At 44.5% G+C, this 20,785-nt stretch overlaps 1 protein-coding gene across 1 annotated transcript in view; it reads right to left on the bottom strand.

Moving 5' to 3' along the window:
• Window positions 1–20,785, bottom strand: part of TMEM201 (transmembrane protein 201) — a 167,975-nt gene that overhangs the window by 75,412 nt on the left and 71,778 nt on the right. Inside the window, exon 6 of the mRNA XM_069241163.1 lies at window positions 9,723–9,926. Within this exon, the coding sequence (XP_069097264.1) occupies window positions 9,723–9,926 (204 nt within the window). The remainder of the gene's footprint in view (window positions 1–9,722; window positions 9,927–20,785) is intronic.

Below are 20,785 nucleotides of genomic sequence, written 5' to 3'. Positions count from 1 at the left end.
AGGAGGCAGCAAAAACACAATCCCTAGTCGCTAGTAAGAGCATCCCTGCTTGATGGAAATTGCCCTCCTGCAGCGATCCACAGGCACCGACTGGAGGAGGCACCGCTAAAAAGCAGACTTTGCTTCCTTTTCAGCAGTACCTCTCCCACACGGAGTGGTTGTCTACTAAGATATACTCCTCAAGCACCTATTCAGAGTGAAAGCTGTTGGAGCCTAACAAGACTTATGTTAAGAAGGACAGGTTCCGAAGAGCACGACTAACTGAGCACTCAGGCAACACGTAGTATGGTTTGGACAATTTAAATGTGAGGTTCTTAGTCGGGGCCCTGTTGAAAGGTAGTAAGGGCTCTGTCATTTAGGATTGACAAGGCTGCAAAATTTTGGGAAATAAGTTTGCCTTGGTTTCAACTGATGTGCCGTCTTCAGTAAGAGGCCCAAAGGAGATTCCAACTTGGTCTTAGGTGATGTGTCTAGTGTACACTAGCATCTTTTAGATTGGATAGAGGCCCGTTATGGTAGAATGATCGGGAGGGAACAGTCTGCTGCCTCAGTCATGTGGAACCTGTTTGAACCAGTGAACCGTGTTGGAGACACAATCAAAATGGCTTCCATCTTCCAATAGCCTTGGCATCTAGGAACAGTAGGGGAATCATTCTAGGGTACAGGCTGCACCAGGACCTTTGGAGCAGAGGCCAGTGCCAAAGTAGGGACACTACTGGCACAGCCTGCAGAAAAGGTATTGTGCTCTGCCTGGAATTTGCCAAAAGTCAGGATTAAGTTCACTTGAGTCAGTCAGCGGTAAGGAAGAACATGCAGGATGAGTTCAGACTAGAGACTCTGATGTGTCACAGTGATCTTGACCTGCGCTAGCAAGGCCAGGAACCTCCTGGAATAACTGCAGCACTATTTCCATAAGGGTGCCCATCTTCTACAGTGTCGACCATGGCACAGGAAAATCGGGAAGCATGGGCTCCCTTCTCAGAATAGGGCCAAAGTTGGCCGCTTCCACACACTGAGCTTTTGAGTGGCCACCGAGAAACTTCTCTCTGAAGCAGGAACAGTATGAGAGTGGGAAGGAAGGGAGTGGAGTATATCCCAAATGTTTTTCTGTTGCTTGCGTTAGAAGGCTCACTGAAAGAAGATGACTGGGAACAGGAACAGAGCTGGAATTTTGAATAGGACTCGCCAGGCTTCATGTGCTCTTCCATGTAAATCTTGGTTTTGTGCTCCCTGTTCGCCTTTGTCTGCATTAAAGAGAATTTGAGGGTTGTCAGTGGAGTCACAGGATCATTGGCAGCCGTGGATTGGTGACAGACTTAGGTTTCTTACAGGCAAAGCATTGCTCAAACCATGTATTTTTAGTGGGAAACACCCTGCAATCTGTAAGGAAAAGAAAGCCATTAACACCAAACAAAATGAGATCAAAGGTCTGCATCCACAACAAGGGGTGTGGAAATAAAGGAACTGACACCACTGCCAAGGGGTGACATCCCTTGCAGAGGTGGGACAGTAGTCAGGGAGTCTGACGACACCATTTGCGGGTGAATAGAAACTATTTAAAGAAAAACTTCTGGATCCAGGCTGGTGTCTGGGAGGACTCAAAGGGGAAGAATCTGTAATTAGATGTTTGCACCAGAAAGATATATAAACTGATCTTCCCCTAGAATTCAAAACATTTCAAAGATGCACATACCTAAAATATCTGTTGCATTGAAGTCCCTGTAAAGTCAGAATGTGCAGGTACCTGAACCCTCATTTAAACCAACTTTCTAACGAGACACTTCAAATTAAATAAACAATCATGGCATTCCAATTTCCGGACCCATATGTTGGCACAGCCATCCATCACATAATCTCCCTCTTGCAGACTCGCAAGAACAAGTTAATTACCCTTGGTAATGCTGTTTCTGTTCAAGACTATCTAGCTGCAGATTCCTTACATTAGAATATTCCCCAAGCATCAGACTGGATCTGGAAAATCTTGAGCAGTACCTCTGTGCACCAGTAGGTTGCGTAGTCCACACCAGAAGTAACATGCGCAGTGCCTATATAGACACCACCTCAGCGAACTGACATCGGTTTCTTTTCATGACATTTTCATACCACATGTTCAAAGCCACAACTGAAATCTAATGGGCCATGGTACAGACACCAATGATGTGCAAGGGGGCACACTATATGGAAAAGTACATTTGCAGGAGAAGGGAGGATAGGAGGCTTGGTAAAAAAAAAAAAATGAAGCTAGACAGAATCTCGAATAACAGCATTACCGAATAGAAGTAACTTGTTCATCTGATAGTCTTCTAGATGTAGATTATTTAACTTCTAATAGATACCCAGACAATACGTCCCTGGAGGTGGGCCTGCGAACAAATTCAGAACAGGAAGGCCTGTAAGATCGAAAGGGCAAAATGCCCGTCATGACTGACCTAACTGTCCAGACAGAAGTATATGATGAACGTATGCAGAGATGCCCACGTCGCAGTCTAGAAGATATCCAATAGAGGGACTCCATGAGTTAGCAAGGACAGTTATGCAAAGACTCTATTGGCGAGCACATCACAAAGATCAGAACCAAGTTCAGGTCTCACTGGGGCATGATAAAGGGTTTTGGAGGAAATGTGTTGGAGGCCTTTAGGAAAACGAGGTACAGCAAGTTATGTGAAGAGGGAGGAAAGATCGGCCAACTGCTAGAAGGCTGATATGGCTGGAACAATCCCTTTTAAATGTGCCTCAAACAAAGCTTTACTGGGCTAATGAATGGGTAAGTAACATTGCAGACAAAGTTGCAAAGACTGGATGAAAACTTTTGGTAGCACACTAAACCACAAATCTGTCCCAACAGCAGGCGTATACTGTCTTGGCTGAAGGAAGCTGGCTGGAGAATGACATTGCAGCCTTCTGAAGGGAGGTCAAAAACTGCCAGCTGTTGTCGCTCAATCGCCATGCATGCAGGCGAAGAATGCACAGGTTTGGATGCAGGACCCTGCCCTTTGGCTGTGAGAGGAGACCCTCCTGAAAAGCCAGCATGCTCGTAGGACCGATGCTTATGTTCAAGAGCTTGTGATACCATACTCTCCATGCCCAATCTGTAGCCACAAGAATTACTTGTGCCTGGTCGTTTCAGATTTTCTTGAGAACTTGGGGAAGTAGTGGTACTGGCAGAAAGAAGACCAGAGTTCCACTCGAGGCCAAATGAGTCTCCAACCGGGAGCGGCCTCAGAAACTCCAATGAGCAAAAGTGCTGACATTGCATGCTCTCAGTGGTGGCAAACAGATCAAACTAACGTTTTTCAGTAGTGGAAAAGACCTTGTACCACCACCAGATGTAGACGTCCATCTTGATCTACAAAGCATCAATGGCAGAGTTTGTCTGCTGGCATCCTGAGACCCCACCAAATGATGTACGACTGGGAAAATGTCCCAATGCTGCACCCATGTCTAGAGACGCATGGCCTCTTGTCACAGGGCCTACGATATCACCCCACCCAGCTAGTTGCAATACCACATGGCAGTGGTGTTGTCCGTAAACACTTGAACTAGTCTTACCTTGGTGGAAGCAGGAAAGTCTTTAAATGGCAGGTGACTCGCTTTCAACTGCAACAGGTTTATTTGGAGCTGGGACTCCGCCAGAAATCAGAGTCCTCTGAGCTCCACCTCTCCCAGATAGTTGCCCCACCCCAAGGAGTGACATCTGACACTAGTGTCAGCTTTGGGTGGGGAAACGAGAGGGGTCTACTGCTAACACAACCGCGGTTCGTCAGCTACCACTACAGAGCTTTTGTAGTTCCCTCTAATATCGGGACTAGATTGAAGCGATTCCCCTGGTGCAGCGCCCACTCTGTCTTTAGGTCCCACTGCAGAACCCTCATTTGACAGTAAGCATGTATTACCAGCCGGGTGTAGGAGGCCACGAGACCCAGAAGTCTCTCAGTCTCACCAAAACCCAGCAGAGAGGCTGAAACATAGGAATCATGGCCTGAATATCATTCAGTATCCAGGGTCCAGGGCACACCCTATCCAAGTATCTTGAATTTCTCCTTCAGAAAGTTGAGGGTGCAGGTCAAAAATGGGGCAGAGGTCTCAGTCCTTCTTGGGCACCAGAAAGTAGCAGAAAGCAACTACAACCTACTTTTGATGCTGGCACCCTAACAATGGGTTCTCTGACCAAAAGAGCCTGCTCTTCCTGAAGGAGCAGAGAGAGGTGGTCCTCTGTGAGCCAGACGAGTTTTTGTAAATGGGAGGGTGTAACCCAGCGGAACAGTTTAAAACACCCATTTGTCTGATGTTGTGGACTGCCAGTAGGGCATATGGTCGGATTGGATCCTGCCGCCTACTGGTTGCCTGAGATGGAGAGCAACCTAAAGAGGTTTGGAGTCTGTGGCAATGGGGGGTGGGGGCAGGTGGTGTATCCCCCCAAGAGACACGTAGTGTTCACTGACCACAGTGCAAGGCTGGCGGAAGGGAGCATACTGTTATCAAAAGGTATCCAACTTCTTGGATTCCCTATCCAGTGTGTGGTAAGGAGCACACCAGGGTTGACTATGGCGGTGCAGGCCTGAAGGACCAAGCTCTCCGGGTGGAGTGCTGGGTGAGGAATTGCCCTAGAACCAGGGCAGGGCATCTGTAAGGTCTTCATTAAAAGGGAGGAGAGGTTCTGTGTGGATGACTCCTGGCTGAAGCACCTCAAGACATTAGTCTTGACTGCCACCAACTGCATTGTAAGGTCAAGACCTCAGCCGTCGTCCTCCCCTCCATGGCAAAAGAAGCCCCTTTCTTTATAGCCACACTAGGAGGAGAGACTAAGCCAGTGTTTGGAATGTTATCCAAACTACTGCCATTTGCCAGTTTCTCATACCAGTTATCCTCCAGCTCTTCTAAGGGGTTAGGGTAGCCATAGGGAACCTCAGATCCTTCCCAATCATACACCTCACAAGATCTATCACAAAAAAATAAAAATAAAAAGGTCCCCAGCTCCAATTCAGGTCTAGTTCTATATCAGAGTCAGGTAGAACAGGCTACAAGGAAGGGCGCTTTTCTCGTGATCAGAGCCAATCCGGATGCAGAACCTGACTCAAAGAGCCCAACTGGTGCTGAGGTCAGACCAGTCTGCAGGAATCTAGTGGGGGCACTGATGCACCCATGGAGCCCAAAGGCACACCAGAGATGTCAGACCAGCCAAGTATAAGGTGCAAGGCCTCACAGAACTCTTAATTTGGCAGAAGTGGCTCTGGGAAATTATGGGAGGTGCGGAGCAGATCCAGACTCAGACTCCGCAGCAGACACGTCGAGATTTCTGACATCATTCCTGCACCTCCTCATAAGTCTTGGACTAGTCTTCGGCTGGTTTGATTTTTTGTGCAACTTTCACTACCCCGATTGAGCATGGTGACGAGTGTAGGGAATGGCTCTGCAAGTTAGCCTGGAACTCGAGTGTCACGAGTTGAGTGGCGTTGGGAGAGCAGGAGCTTCACGGACCACTCCTGAAGTGCCTTATGATTCATGGACAGACAAATCTTCAGAGGTCTTGGAGTCGTGGCACAGCTCCAGAGGCAAACCAGATGAGGGCATCTGTCATACATCGTTCTGTAACCAGAACCAGAGGGTTTAAATCCCACAGGTTTCCTAGAGAACAACCCTAAGCAAATCGTGAGACAAGCTTAAAAAAGTTCGGAAAAACGTGTTAAAAAAAAAAAAAAGAAGGACTGAGGTACCCGTCTCTGGACCTGCGCTGCTGGTATGGAACAGAACTGATGTCAGTGTGCAAGGGTGGCACCTATATAGGCACCGGGTATGCCAATTTTAGAGCATACAACGCTGACCTGATCGACCTCCAACTACCAGTGTGCAGAGGTACTGCTCAAGACTTTCCACATCCACTGACACCACAGAAAATTCTAAAGGCAAGGAAACAGCAGCTAGAAGTCTTCATCAGATTGAGTAGTCAGAGAGTAGAAGATCAATCCCACTATCCTCTCTGTGCTGGGCCAGCCTAAAAACGCAAAATATCTGAACTGAACAACAATTCTAAATCATATCTTTATCTAAAATATCCCTTACCTTTTCTAGGAAAAATTAAACGGTGTCACCACCAAAGTGGTCCAAGCAGCACTGAATGAAAGAGGCGGCCTCGTGATCAATCAGTAAATTCTTCTAAAGTACTGGACGTGGAGTCAGATATTCAAAGTTTAGATGTCATTTATTTAAAACATTAAACAGCTGCCACAAATAGCAGCATTTACAATGATTATATTAAATAAAAGAAAATTTCACAGTGGTTTACAAATCTAGACCACACAACACAACTGCACATGCAGGACAGTACACGGTTCCTGGCACCACTCTCTAGCTTAGTGTTCGATCAGCTCACAAAGAAGGAATTCCTATCTCCCTATCCCCGCCAAGAAACCAGATGAGGAAAGGGAGAACAAGAAGGTACGTAGATTCTTCTTTTTTTAGAGCCCCAACATGAGTGTGCTAAAACCAGGATCAAACCGCTTTCCCAGAATTTTCTCAAAGTTAAGAACTTAAGGAGGCTGCAGAAATTAATACATAATGGGAGTCTGTGGTTGATATAGGCAGCCTGATGCATGGGGGAAACATGCAAAACTACACCAGTGCCTGCTAGGACTAATTCATGCTACCAAAATGTCACTCAATAAATGCTGTATCGGTACCTGGCATATTGCAACTAATATCTAGGCATGACTGGTGTATCACACACCATCTATATTGCAACGATGGAATAAATCTGCTGCTTAAAAATAACTTCAGCATACCCGATCTCAAATTCACAACACTTTGTACTCGGATAGAATACTATAAATGTTCTATACTTGATGAAGCTAATCAGAAAACCCTTGTTTGCCACTGATAAAATGTTATCAGTCTTAACAAGTCCCACATAGTGAGTGAAGAAAAGATGGATTTGCTTATCATTTAAGCAACTGTTTTAAACGATCAAGAAAGAGTTGAGTGGCCAGAGGACGAAATAAGGAAAAGGGCTTATTGCCTCTCCAGGCTTAAACGGACACACCTCTTGTATCCCGGGGGTGCATATCGAACCGTGTACTGTCCCACAGCAAGAAGTAATAATCAAAATAATAATAGTGATAATAATATTAATAATAATAATTATAATTATGAGTAATAGCAAAAATAAATACAACTGGGACCAAATACTGAGCTGGGACAGGATGGTACCAAAGCAGATCAGTGCTCACAACCCAGAATTGTACCCAGGCACTTAAAAACTCACAGTATTTAGTTCCAGCCCGTGCCACATTATCAGTGAATTATAAAACGGTAGACACCCTATTCTACTTAGTCAGTGCCCACTGTCAGTGATACATTTTGTAGTAATAAAAACATAGCATAAAAAAACATCCACAATAAAAAGTACCATTTCATAACGAGGGTGGATTTGGCACAATTCAGGTCCTAGCAGGTGAAGGAGTGGTGAAGTATGGAATCAAGAAGTAAAAGGGGAATGTGGGACAGACTACCAACTACACATGCAAGGGGTTAATTAATTAGGATTATAATAATACGAAGGGACTAAAGCAAGAGCTACTCGGATACAAACACCTTTCACAAACAGATTGAAAGCATAAACAGATGACAATGTGTCCAAAGTGTCAAGCAGCAGATAATTCCCTGCATTGTCCAGCACAGGAATACAATAGAACTAACACTTGCTGTTGCATGCTTACTTCAGTAAGCCTTTCAGTCTGCACCTTCACAGCTTTCACAAAATCATGTAACTGAAGACGCATCTAATATTGGCCAAATATGCTGAACGCGGTGCAAAGGCATGTGTAAATTATAATTAAAAAGATCAATACATTTGAGAATGTATAGTCAAGCACCCAGTACGGTCTTTGCCCTATTACCAATGTGAGTGAAACAAGTGCAGAGGTGCAGTAACACATCTTGAGAAATGAAGATGCAAACAAGACAAGAGTCCATCATAGACAACAGTTAACAACCCATGTGCAGGAACTGCCTAAAGCGTAGCATCGAAGGCCGGGTTTGTGTTTGAAGGTCACTCCCTCCATGACACACTGCTTATCAGGGATACGGTGGTCAGAGAGACCAAAGTCTGGCGCAGCAACGCAGTTAAAAGTAAGGTAGGTGTACATGTGAATGAAACCGTACTCAGCATTGGTGGATTAATTAACAAAGTAGGATATTCTTGGAGAATGCTCAACATCGGACAGTAAGAGAAAATGTAAGAAATGTGTGATTACCTCTTTCTTCCAGATAAGATCCATGCCTGCAGTCAGAAACAGCAGCACTTTCCTGTGGGGTACTGGCTCTTCTAATTCCATTCAATTCCTTGCAAACCAATACATGATACTCACACCAGATATTTGTTTTGACACATCTAACACAAGCCACGCCTACCACTTCAGCCTGACATTACAAAACTGTCTTGTGTTAGAACCGGGGAGTTTGGACCCCAAACATCAAGTTATCTTTGTGAGAAACCGGTTGTGCTTGGGGACCATGTAACTCTGCAGTCCAGACAATCAGCCCACAGACCTTGTATAAGCAGGACAACATGCTCCTCAGTGGTAGTCTTACAGACAGATGGTACAATAGCTGTACAGAAATGTGGAGGCATGAATAGTAGCAGTGAAGGAGCAACAGTATAAACAAATGACTAAATAATGCTCATTTCAGAACCCAAGTATCATAGCAATTGTAATCCCAGAACCTTCAATGTTCTCAGACATCAGTGCCAAGTGCTAATAACCAAGCCTCATTTTTCCAACATAGTACAAGTACAGGTTCAATTTGAAGGCTAATTTCTACTGAACTACAGGATGGTGGCTCTGCACAGGAAACCCAAGGGAAAGGAAACAATTAAAAGTGGAATAGCAGCTGACAAAGCTGCTACTCCACTAATGGAGACCACCCCCGATGATTTACTTATACCAAACTCATGCTAAAGAGGTTTATAATATTCTGCTACAAATGGAGATAAAACATTGTCCCAAAGAAGAGAATTTTGAATAAAAGAAGTGTGTTTGTCAATGGACAATTTTTTTTTTTTTTAAATGCTCAATACAAGGAAGACTACAATATGAAGCAATATTGTTGTCTGCAGAGCACTGACCTAGGAGGTTAAGTAACTGCACACACAAACATACACTGACCTCATCATTTCTGCTAAAGCCATGACCAGACAGACCGACCAACCAGCTCTTGGTCCGGGTACTGTTCAAGGTAGGGTTATCCCAACAATTTGAACTCAGGTTAGATCTCAAGAGATGACAACCCAATTCTTGCTCATTACATGTACAGCAAGTACAAGTGAAAGTACCTTCATCCTCCCAGTTTGATTCTCACATGCATTCAGATGGAAGCACCTGAAAAGCAGCTTTGGCAAAAAATCATTAAAGCAACATAAACACTCATTGCGAGCACCATTCTGGAAACTGCCCCTGAACAAAAGCGTTGCTTATTCATACACGCACAGTCCCGTTCTTCCCACGTCATGGACAGGCATCTCAAGGGTCAGCGCGATTTGAAAGTTATAGGATGAGGAAGAACCATGCTTTTAAGGAAAAGCAAGAGGTTCATAGAAGATGAGGAAAGCTTGATAAAATGAGATGAGCGTGTGAGGGGGAGGTGGAGAGAAGGGAAAGAGCCATCATATCATGAAAGTTCAGGAAACAAGTGCGCTGAGGAATCCTCGCTGCGGTCACTGCTCTGACCTTCGTGGCCGGCCCCTTCGCTGTCCTTCAGGCTTCCGGGTGGCAACAGCTGCTGCAAAACTGACCAAACAGCAAAGAGATATGGCGCCCAATTTGAAGGTGTCCATCCAGGCAAGATTATCGGGCTGCAGGTAGGGCTCAGTGAGGTGCAGCCCTGTCACTAGGACCCAGAGGAAGAAGGCAAAGACATCGATCCGGCGCAATCTGCAAACAAGGGGGAAATGAAAATCCCCAATATCGTTATTGTGATTTATAGATTTCAAACAATTAACCAAAAACTCAAATGTGCTATGACTATTAATCAGCAATTAAAATGGATTTCACTGTAGCTTTGCAAATTCCTAATTCTATCCCAACGTTGTGTTAAGGAACATTAAGATTCTTATAAGCAAAGCAGTGGAGATGAAAAAACTGTTGTCTATGTCAAAGCAGGTCACTACTGTGAGCAGGACATCTCCGGGGTACGTCTTCTTCTCTAGCAAAAACACGAAGAGTACAGCCCACATTGGAGTCCTATTACAGAGCTGTAAAATGGTTAAGACTCAGGCCCCCTTCAGCTCAAAGTTACAAATCAGGGAGAAAGTCCTGGATTCACTTTCAACCTATTAGTGCACGTTTGCAAAAATTGTATTTGCTTGTCAATGCACCAATCAAGGGTAACTTTCGTGTGCTATATGGAATCTAATAAACCCGATGATGACTCCTAAGCATGGCCAATGGGGAAAAAAATACTAATGACTGCAGCTTTTAAGTGGTGGTAGCCCTAAAAGATTCATCTGCTTATACACCTCACCAGGTAGGTTTCAGTCCTGCTGGGATTAAAACATGAAAAGCTTTGAAAATTGCAATGTTTCACAACTGTGGGATTCTGATGCATTCTCTAACAAATTATGGCGGTCAGGTGAATCAATGAAAGATACCAGTTTTTTCTTCTCCAGTGTTCTATCTTTCACACATTCACATAAATGTGTCATATGACGGCATGACAATCTCCAAACTGCTTCATGCGTTTTTCTCTAATAATAGTTCTAGCGAATGGGGTCCTGGAAGCATCTACTGGTAGCACATGCTCCTAATGCCTCACAAAGAGGTCTTCCAGTGTGACAGAGATTAATACAGCCCTAACTCAGCAAGCTATTCCCTATTAAAGACTGGACTTAGTTAGGATTATCGAAATCTACAAACAACTGGCACGACATGCAAAATGCTTTTGTCCTCTCCAAAGAAACCTTAATACACCATTTAATACATAAATACTTTCCCAAATAGGTTGTTAGATCACACATACACCCAGAAAGGTAATAATTTGTCGATTTCATGAGCAGTGTCAACTGACTGAAAAGGCAGCATTATCAGCACAGCTTGGACTTTGTTGAGCTCCCATGTGATAGCGAGTTTGGCAACTGGTGGAGACATTCTAAACTGGTCTTCTACAAATTAATTGATCAAATATGTGGGGAAGGAAAAGAAGACTGTGTTGGTCAACCCCAACATTTTAAACTGCGGCTGCTAATTGAGCCCTGGCTGTCAGGGGATGCTGTTCATAAGGCTTGAACAACTAGGAATGAAAACTGAAGAATGTGAACGAAAGTAAAAAACTCTTTGCACTTCCAGACACACATTTTGAGGTTGTCTGTGCGCCCGCAGCTCTAGACGCTTCGGGAGGTTAGGAACCTGGGAACCTCGGGAGCTCTGTAATATCGAAGGCACATGCCTGAGCTAGCTGCACTCAAATTGTTAGTCCAGAATTTACCTGGAACAAATATGTCAATGCCATTTGTTCGTTTAATTTTAATGCGTGAAATTCTAGAAGTTACAAGAGTAGTACAAAATGTGGATACACTTTGAAAAAACGTTTTTTAGTCATACGGGAGAAAAAGAATCAGATAATAAGCCTGTTAGCACATTCTATAACGCAGCAGGAGCATACTCAAACGATTTAAAAACATCCTAGATCAAGCCAATCATAAAGGAAGAAGAAAGGAAGGATTGGAGCCAAATGGATCCTACATACCACAGACCGATATCGAATGGACCATTTCTGGTAAATCATTAACAAAAAAACAAAAAACAAAAACAAAATTCAGATAGCAGATTTCCTTGAGTAAAAAAAAAAAAAAAGGTTCCTCCCCAAAACAGTCATGTTTCCGACCTGCCAGAGGCACTGAATCTGCATTAATTGAAAGCTGGGATGAATTTGGGAAAACCGTGGACTCCAACTGAGTGACTGCATCCCTCGTAATTGCTCTCTCAGCAGCTTTGATATAGGGGACTTCCAATCTCGACTTCAAAGTCTGACTGACACTGGAACACAGGGCACAAAACTAAAAAAAGGATTCAGTTCTGCCATACAAATATAACACAAATCGTGTCACTGCCTCCAATCCCATCAATATCTTCCTTGCAAAATGTAGGTGTTCTGCTAAGCTCAATCATTTTCAGCACCAACCACCCTACTTCATTTCTACATATGCTTAACCAAACTTCTTGAGCTTATCGAATCTTTTACACGTAACTGTTATAACTACGCAGACAACACCCTGATTATTTTTAAAACGGAGGACCCATCTAACCTTGCGCGTTCTGAGCTTACTGTATTGCAGCAGATAGTTGGATGTAAAAATGAAATCTCTCAAAAACAGATGCTGTGGAAAGAAAAACCCACGACCAAGCTGCATCTTGGCATAAAGAAACTGGATCATTACCTAAGAAGGTTACCACACAGTTTTGCTGAGGGTTTTATGATTGTTCCTTCCTGCATTTTGCACATTGTTCTGGGTGTTAGTCTGATATAGGATGGGAGAAGGTGTTCCCGCTAGGCTATCATGCGTTTTGCTCTTTTTAAGGTCATTATTCCTCTATTTAGCGATTTGCCATTTTGGTTAGCACACTAGTTGTTTAAGAGATGGTGGCCTACTTAAAGCAGACCACAGCACAACTGTGCAGAGGGCACACCAAAGGAAAGCTCAGCTGCACCTGAACAGTTAAAATCCTTTACTGAAGTAACAGTCAATACATAACAGTGGACTCATCCAACAATCAACCAAGATCTGTCTTTTCTGGCAAAAAGGTTGGAAAGAGCACTCCCTCTACAACTCTCAAACTCTGCAGAAATTATTTCATTATTACACCCTCTGCAGGTCGGTTTTAAATCAAGTGGCAGAACGGAGACAGTGATAGAGGCTGTGCGAGATGATCTGCAAAGACTAGCAGACAATATACCTTGGATGCTAGTGCTACTAGACTTGGCTGCAGCCTTGGATACTGTGAACAATCAGATTCTAAAGGACCACTTAAAGACCTTTGGTATCAAGTGCTTTGCATGATAATGGGTTGTGATTTTTTTGTTAGAGGTACTTTGTGGTAAACAAGTGACAGTTTTCATATTCAACTCATTCAATAAGTTATGGAGTTTTTCAGGAATCAGTCTTATCCCCACTTTTATTTAATGTTTACATGGCTCTATTGGCAAAGTTGATTCACTCCCATGTTGGAGGTCTACACGAATGCTAATGACCCCAAAATTATACTAAAATAGAAAAGGATTCTGTGGCTAGGGCACATCAATTCTCAAACTGCCTCCCAAGTTAATAAAAAGAATGCAGAACAGCGCCTTAAACGTAATGTAAATAAAACAAAGTCTGTCCCTTAAAACAACTTATTTTTGGAATAGCTTCTTTTGGCCTAATCTGCTAGGCCCCAAAGCCAGCACGAGTTCCATGTGTGAAAGGTCTAGAAATTGATCTTTCACTTGCAGCACTGATCAAGACTGCAAAATTTAAAACGGTTGCTATGCCTTTCAGATTTTCCACCCAAAGTACATACAGTTACATCAGACTAGGCTATTGCACTGCAATTTATCTTGATCTTCTGGAATACTTACTACAGATTTTAGCAAATAATGCAGCAAAGCTAGCTTTGAGTTTAAAGGAAAAATGTCACTTACCCAGTAAGCATGTGACCGTGGCAATTAGTGCTGTAGATTCACATGCTCTGCATACTCCTGCCATCTAGTGTTGGGTCCGGAGTGGTGCAATTTGTTTTTCTTCGAAGAAATGTTCTGAGTCATGGGACTGAGTGACTCCTCATATTAATGATAGTGCGCATGAGTAGCAACTCCTTTGTTAGATTGTTCTCCAGCAGGCATGTGAGAAAAGTGTAAGAAAACTATAGTGAAAGAGGGCCATGCAAATGTAACTAAATATGTACGAATATAATGTAACTGAAATGGGCACGGGTGCCCGAGGAAGCAGGGTGCATGTGCATCTACAGCACCATTTGCCACGAACAGAAGCTTACTGGTTAATAACATTTGCCGTTCAATAATGTGTGGCTGTAGATACGCATGCTCTGCATGGACTGTAAAGCAGTCCCTCTATAAAAGCGGTGCATAGCCTGAGAGAGTTGCAGTTGACCTGAAAAGTGGTTGTATCACTGCTTGACCTACATTGGCTTGCTGACGTGCTAGCACATACACACGGGTTTGTTTTGTGAATGTGTGGGTGTAGTCCATGTAGCAGCCTTAGAAATGTCAGCTATAGGGATATTTCCAAGAAAGGCCGTATTGGCACCTTTTTGCCTAGTAGAATGTATTCTAGGGGTAACAGGTAACGGTCTTTGCTTAAGCATAACAAGTATGTATACATTTAACTATCCATCTAGCTATGCCAGTTTTGGATATTGGACTGCCTTTGTGAGGTAGTGAAAAAGCTACAAAGAGCGGTTTAGTTTTCCTAAACTCTTTGATTCCATCAATGTATAACAAGAGTGCTCTACATTTAGAGTGTGGAAAGCTCTTTCTGCAACAGAGTCAGGTTGGGGAAAGAAGGCTGGAATCTCAATGGATTGGTTTATATGGAATTGTGAAACCACTTTAGGAAGGAACTTCAGTTGTGCGAAGGACTACCTTGTCTCTATCAATCTGGGAAAAAAGGTTCTTCTAAGGTTAGTGCCTGGAGCTCACTGTAACGCCCAAGTGACGTGATGGCAACTAAGAAAGCTACCTTCCAAGGAAGGTATTCAAGAGGACATAAATGAAGCGGCTCAAAAGGACACCCCAAGGGTCTGGTGAGCACAATGTTAAGGTTCCAGGATGGTGCAGGGCGTATCCTGGGTGGAATGACCCTTTTAAAGCCGTCCATGAAAGTCTTAATCACTGGGTTTCTGAACAAAGAAATAGGTTGTCTGTTCTCTAGATATGCAGCTATGTATGCAAGATGTAGGCGAATGGAAGGATAAGCTAGATTTGCTTCCTGCAAATGGAGCAAAAAACAAAATGATCTCTTGAACAGTAACATTCGTGGGGTCAATAAGCTTGGGTTGACAAGAAAACAAAACATTTCTATTTTGCAGCCTAACAGGCTCTAGTTGTGGGTTTACGGTCTTCCCCAAGAAGGTCCATACATTCCACAGGCAATCCTAAGAAACCAAACTATGACCCCAGGAGCCATAGCGCAAGGTTGAGTGACTTGAGGTCTGGTTGTCTGATTTGCCCTTTATTTTGAGTGAGAAGGTGGTCAGGCCTTTGGGGAAGCTTATCGTGGGACACTACTGGTATGTCTAGAAGTGTGCTGAACCACGGCTGATGTGCCCAAGTGCGAGCTACAAGGATCATGGTGAGATGTTTGCTTGATCCTTCGAACCAGAAATGGAATGAGAGGGAGAGGTGGAAAAGCCTAAGCAAATATCCCTAATCAGGTCATCCATAGAGCGTTGACCTTGGATAGAGGGTGTGGGTACCCGGAGATGAAGCGTGGGCATTTTGCGTTTTCTGCTGTGGCGAAAAGGTCTATATGAGGAGCTCCCCACTTTGCAAAGTATGGTTGAAGTGCTTGTGGGTAGAGTATTCATTTGTGGACTCACGGCTACATCCTGCTGAACAGGTCTGCAAAGTCATTGTCCTTCCCTGGGAGATATCCTGCCACCAGGTGGATGTGGTGGTGGAGAGCTCACTTCCATATTATCTGAGAGAGTTGTGACAATAGGGACAACGGTGTCCCTCCCTGTTTTTGCAGATAATACATGGCTGTCATGTTGCTCGTGTAGACTAAGACAAACTTGTGAGAAAGGTGATGAAGAAAAACACTGCCTGAAGCTCGACGTAATTGATGCGCACAGATTAGTGACTGAGATCCCAGAGGCCCTGTACTGTGAGGTCTTGAAGGTGAGTGCCCTAACCTGTCAGTGATCCATCTGTGGTCAGAATGACCTGAGACACAGGTTTCAGAAAAGGCCACCCTTTCAACAGGTGGGTGGTGTTCCACCATTGCGGATAACTGTGATTATGGTTGTCCAACAACACTAGATCATCCAGGTGACTCTGTGACCGAGACCACTGACGAGACAAACACTGCGTTAGGGGGCGCATGTGTAGTCTGGCATGGGGAACTATGGCAATGCAAGACATCATCACCCCCAACAGTCGCATAATGGTCCTGACTGTACGTATGATTCTCCTGAATCAGGAGGGAGAAGAGACTGTAAACTCAAACAGGCTGGGTTGGGGTATGTTAACCCCAACTCTGCATTAAGAATGGCTCCTAGATACAGCTGTGCCATAAGATGTTGAAGGAGGGACTTGGAGAAGTTCTGAGTGAAACCCAGTGTGTGTAGGAGATCCACGGTCAACTGGGTGTAATATTGGCACTGTTGTAAGATACTGGCTTTTATGAGCCAGTTGTCTAGATAAGGGAACACATGGATGTTCTGCTTTCTGAGGTGTGCGGCAACCACTGCTAAACACTTTGTAAGGTCTCTGGGAGCGGTAGTGACCCCAAACTTGTATGGGAATATGAAAGTAGGCATCTTTTAGATCTAGAGCTGTCAAAGTCACCTTGCTGCAGAAGTGGAATAACATCTTGAAGACTAACCATGTGAAAGTGTTCTGACAGGATATATTGGTTTAGCGGTCTAAGATCGAGAATAGGCCTGAGAGAACTGTCTTTTTTGGGAATTAGGAAGTGTAGGGTGTATACTCCTGACCTTTGGTATTGTAGCAGAACAGGATTTATTGGCTCTGAGAAGAAGGGACTGGACCTCTTGTTTGAGAAGGGTAAGGTGTTTCTGAGAGAAACAGTGTGTGCATGCGTGTGCGAGGGGGAATATTGGGAGGAGTTGTGATGAACTCCAGACAAAAACCATGTTGGATAATGAAGAGGACCCATTAGCCCATGGTGATATTGACCCAGTGCAAAAGAAAGTTTGCATCCTTCCCTGACAGGTGTGGAGTGAGCAAGGGAGGGGCAGGGAGGTAGTCACTGCTTAGCAGTGGAGTAAGGGCCTCGGAAGCCGGTGCCCTTACCTCGTCCTTTGTTATTATTGCCTCTAAAGGAACCTCTATAGAAACCCCTAGAGTAGGAGGCTTGAGGCTGTCTGGAGTGTGATGCAGACGCCTCAGGAGGATATGGTTTTGAAGGAGCCTTTAAAACCGGGGCAATGAAAAGTGCCCCTCTGTGTAGGAGATTGGAGGGCACCCATTGCCTTGGGGGTGTGGGGTGTGGGGTATGGGGTGGGTGGTGTGTGTTTTTCTTGAGCTTTTCAAGGGTAGTGTCCACTTGAGACCCATAAAGGGGTTCCTTGTCAAATGACATATTAAGGACTACTTGCTGAACCTTTGGTTTGAAACCAGAGCAGCAGAACCAAGTGTGTTTCTGGAGAAGGACACTAGTATTAATGCTGTGTGCAGCTGTGTCAGCAGCATCCAAAGCACAATTAAATGAGCTGTTCGAAACTGTCTGCCTCATGGCAGCTATTTGTTGCCCTCTTTTCCGGTGCTCATCTGGTAGGAAATTGAGGAACGCCTCCATTTCATCCAAGTGAGCATGGCCATATCTAGTCAACAATGCTTGCGAGTTGGCGATACGCCAATTACTGGCTGCTAGAGCCCACAGGTTCCTTAACAATTTCGGCAGCGAGATGAAGCATGGGGAGGGACCTTGGGAGGAACTGAAAATCCCAGTGAGTGGAGGTAAGTGAGTCGTACAGGAACCCCTGCTTGATAGGGTTCTTATGTAACTACATTATGGAATTCAACTGCTTGGGCCACTACTTGTTGGCAGGAAGTAGTGTTCTCTGGTGGTGAGGGGCATGCAGGGTAGATGCCTGGGTTGTTGAAGGGGATAGGTAAGGATCATAAGTATCCCAGGGATCTGGTTTATGTTGTGGCCCACCCAAATCTCCCTCAGTAAATGAAGGGGATCCCCGAGGAGTGTAATCTCTGGGTGTAGATGAGGTGGGAGAATGAGGAGGGGAGGAAAGTGGAGAAGGTATAGGAAGAGATTGTGGAGAAGGCCTACGAGGTGGACTGGTGGCCTTGTCCTTGTTTTTTTTCTTCTGCGGTGGAGGAGTGCCCAAAGCTTCCTCTTCAAAAGTACAGGAGGTGAAGCAATTATGCATCCTGCACCATCCTGAATTTGAAGTTGGTGATGATGAGCGCCCATGGTCTCCAATGTAGGTTCCACAGGAGAAGGGGTAGCAGAAGACTGGCTGGAGTTATCTTGGCTGATGTCTACAGTGCTAAAACAGAAGCAGTTTTTCAGTTCCGCCCATGGCAGTGGCAGACTGGCGGTCTCTAGAAGGGGCCACTTAAGAGTCTTGGGGTAGGTAGGAGAGGTCATGGTACTCGCAGGTTGCGCTGAGGTGATCTTTGTGGCTCACGATGTCAGACTGGACGTCGAGTTGGAGTCCTGGATGGAAAGGGGCCTTCCCTTCCCATGCAGGTTCCTCCTGCGCGTGTTCCTCCCCAAAGATGTCCGGGGTGTCGGCCGGAGTCTTGTGCACCATTTCCAAATCAACGTGCCCTTTGGCTATGAAGCGTCGTCTTCGATCAGAATGATCTGCAGGCATCAAAGGTAGCTTCTTGATGACTGGGAGAAGAGGCACAAGTTACACACCAGATATTGATCAGTGGGGAAAATTTAGCGTGGCATCTGAGCTGAAAATGAATGGTAAGGTAGGCCTGAGAGTTAGGCAGGGACACCCCAAAGGGGGCGTGGTCGATGCCAAGACTAACTATTTGAAGTGAGTGCCAAAGAGGAAAAGTGTGAGCGGAAACAATACTGTTGAAAGAGGGTAGGATAGAGGAAAGATTTTGAACCAGAACGAGTCAAAAGAAGGAGCCAAAACACACGTCCGAACCAGACGTTAAAGAGAAAACAATCTAGCAAAGGAGTCGATGCCCATGTGCATCACCAAGAGGAGTCACTTGATGCCGTGACTCAGAACACTAAGAAAAACGACTTGCAGCACTCTGGACCCCACACAAGAGGGCAGGAGTATGCTAGCATGTGTATCTACAGCCACACATGCCATCTAACAAAGTTTCACAAGCCCCGATTTCCCTGAACAGGCCCCCAGTCCTCATGTCTGATACGTAAATCTTTGTACTCTACAACATGGACAGCTTTTGGAGGCCGTTTCAAGTGGTATCAGTCAATGCTCACAGAGATGCAGAAATAAAGCATTTTGGTGGTCCTTCATGTGCAACACATATCCTCAGGTCCCCGAGCTTTGTCTGCCACCACTGAAAAAAGATGGAACTGTCTTTTGGGACATCTTAGGACCCAAGCTCCTTTGCTTCAGAAGGGGCCTGAAAGTACTCAGCTACCACCAAAAACTATTTCGATGTCTGCAAGCTTTCCAGGTGGCATGCTTTTCAGTTTAGGTCACCTCGTGGGGCGATATGTTTGTTTATTGATCTTAGAAAGCCACACCTTACATCCGAAGAAGTAAAGAAATGGAGTCCGATTATGAATTACAAACACTCTCACCATACTCTAATCCAGTGGTTCCCAACCTTTTAACTTCTGTGGACCCTCATTTTATCAATACTGGAACCCAGGAACCCCCCACTAAGTCATTAGTGAAAGCTGTGGACCTAATCTGTTAATATTACTTAATTTTCTAAGCAGTCACAGACGCCCGGAGCGGGCTTCGCGGAGCCCCAAGGATCCCCGGACCACAGGTTAGGAACCACTGCTCTAATCAACAGTGACATAAGGCACACTCAGTAATGCAAGAACATTACGATGATCTCACCAAAATAAAACTAGGTCTTTAGCAGCTAGGCTGAGAACTCAGTTGAACTACAAGGTGAGGTAGATGTGGAGGACCCATATTTTAAAAATCATTGCAGTTGCTTGTCATTTAACTACCACTGGTGACAAGTTGTCAGAGTCCACTTGGTAGACGGGGCACAATTTCTGCGATTAATCACCACAGCAATCTCTTGTGTGATGCAAAAAATTTGAAGGTGGCATGGTAGAATGAATGATAAAGGAGTGCTCTGTAATTTCCCAGTTAACTAATGCTGTAACTGCATGGTCTTTTCCAGAAGTACTGATTGATCAGCCTCTCGTACCAAAGATGCCTTTAATAGCCAACTGTAAGTGCATGGACAAATGTGTGTATTTTCTCAAGTGGTGGAGCTACAACTTCAATGCAGCAATACATCTAACAGCTCTTTTAACTTGTTTTGCTGACCATTCACAGTGGCTGTGATGCAGCAGGCTGTGGAAAAATGGACCGGATATTGAAGGAAGACCATTCAACTTTGTCTAGGAATGGTAGAACGTTCTGTATATTGTTTATTTTGAAACCTTCGGATGAAGGCAGTTCACCAACCCCCCCAACTTACTTTAGTGAATGTATTCAGAAGAAAATCCTTACCTGTCTGGGATTTTAAAACAAGGACTCATCCCCACTTTTAGCAGCATGTGAGGAATTTCTTCCAGCAAACTTTAGTGAAGTGTTCTTTACAGATAGGTTGGAAATTAAAGAGGCGGGAGATTTTTTGTGATATTCTAGAGAATGTTGAATTTGGTCAATGTTCAACACTCAACAGATTACAGTTATATCCTGCCACATCACCAGTAAGATTATCCTACCTTAATAATTATGGGAAAGAGGACAGAGCTGTCCGAGGGATCAAGATGGTCTGAAAGTGGTGTCATTCACATGTTTGCCAATACAGCGGCCAAACATTTTGTGCGGACGTCTGGCCTCTACTGAAGATGAAACGAGGCACCACACAGCCAAAAATAGTTCAGAAGGAAAGCAGCACCGCA

Source organism: Pleurodeles waltl, chromosome 6, assembly GCF_031143425.1.
Source record: "Pleurodeles waltl isolate 20211129_DDA chromosome 6, aPleWal1.hap1.20221129, whole genome shotgun sequence".
NCBI classification, from domain to species: Eukaryota; Metazoa; Chordata; class Amphibia; order Caudata; family Salamandridae; genus Pleurodeles; species Pleurodeles waltl.
The sequence above is the reverse complement of the archived record's forward strand: the minus strand, read 5'-3'. Positions and strand labels throughout refer to the sequence as shown.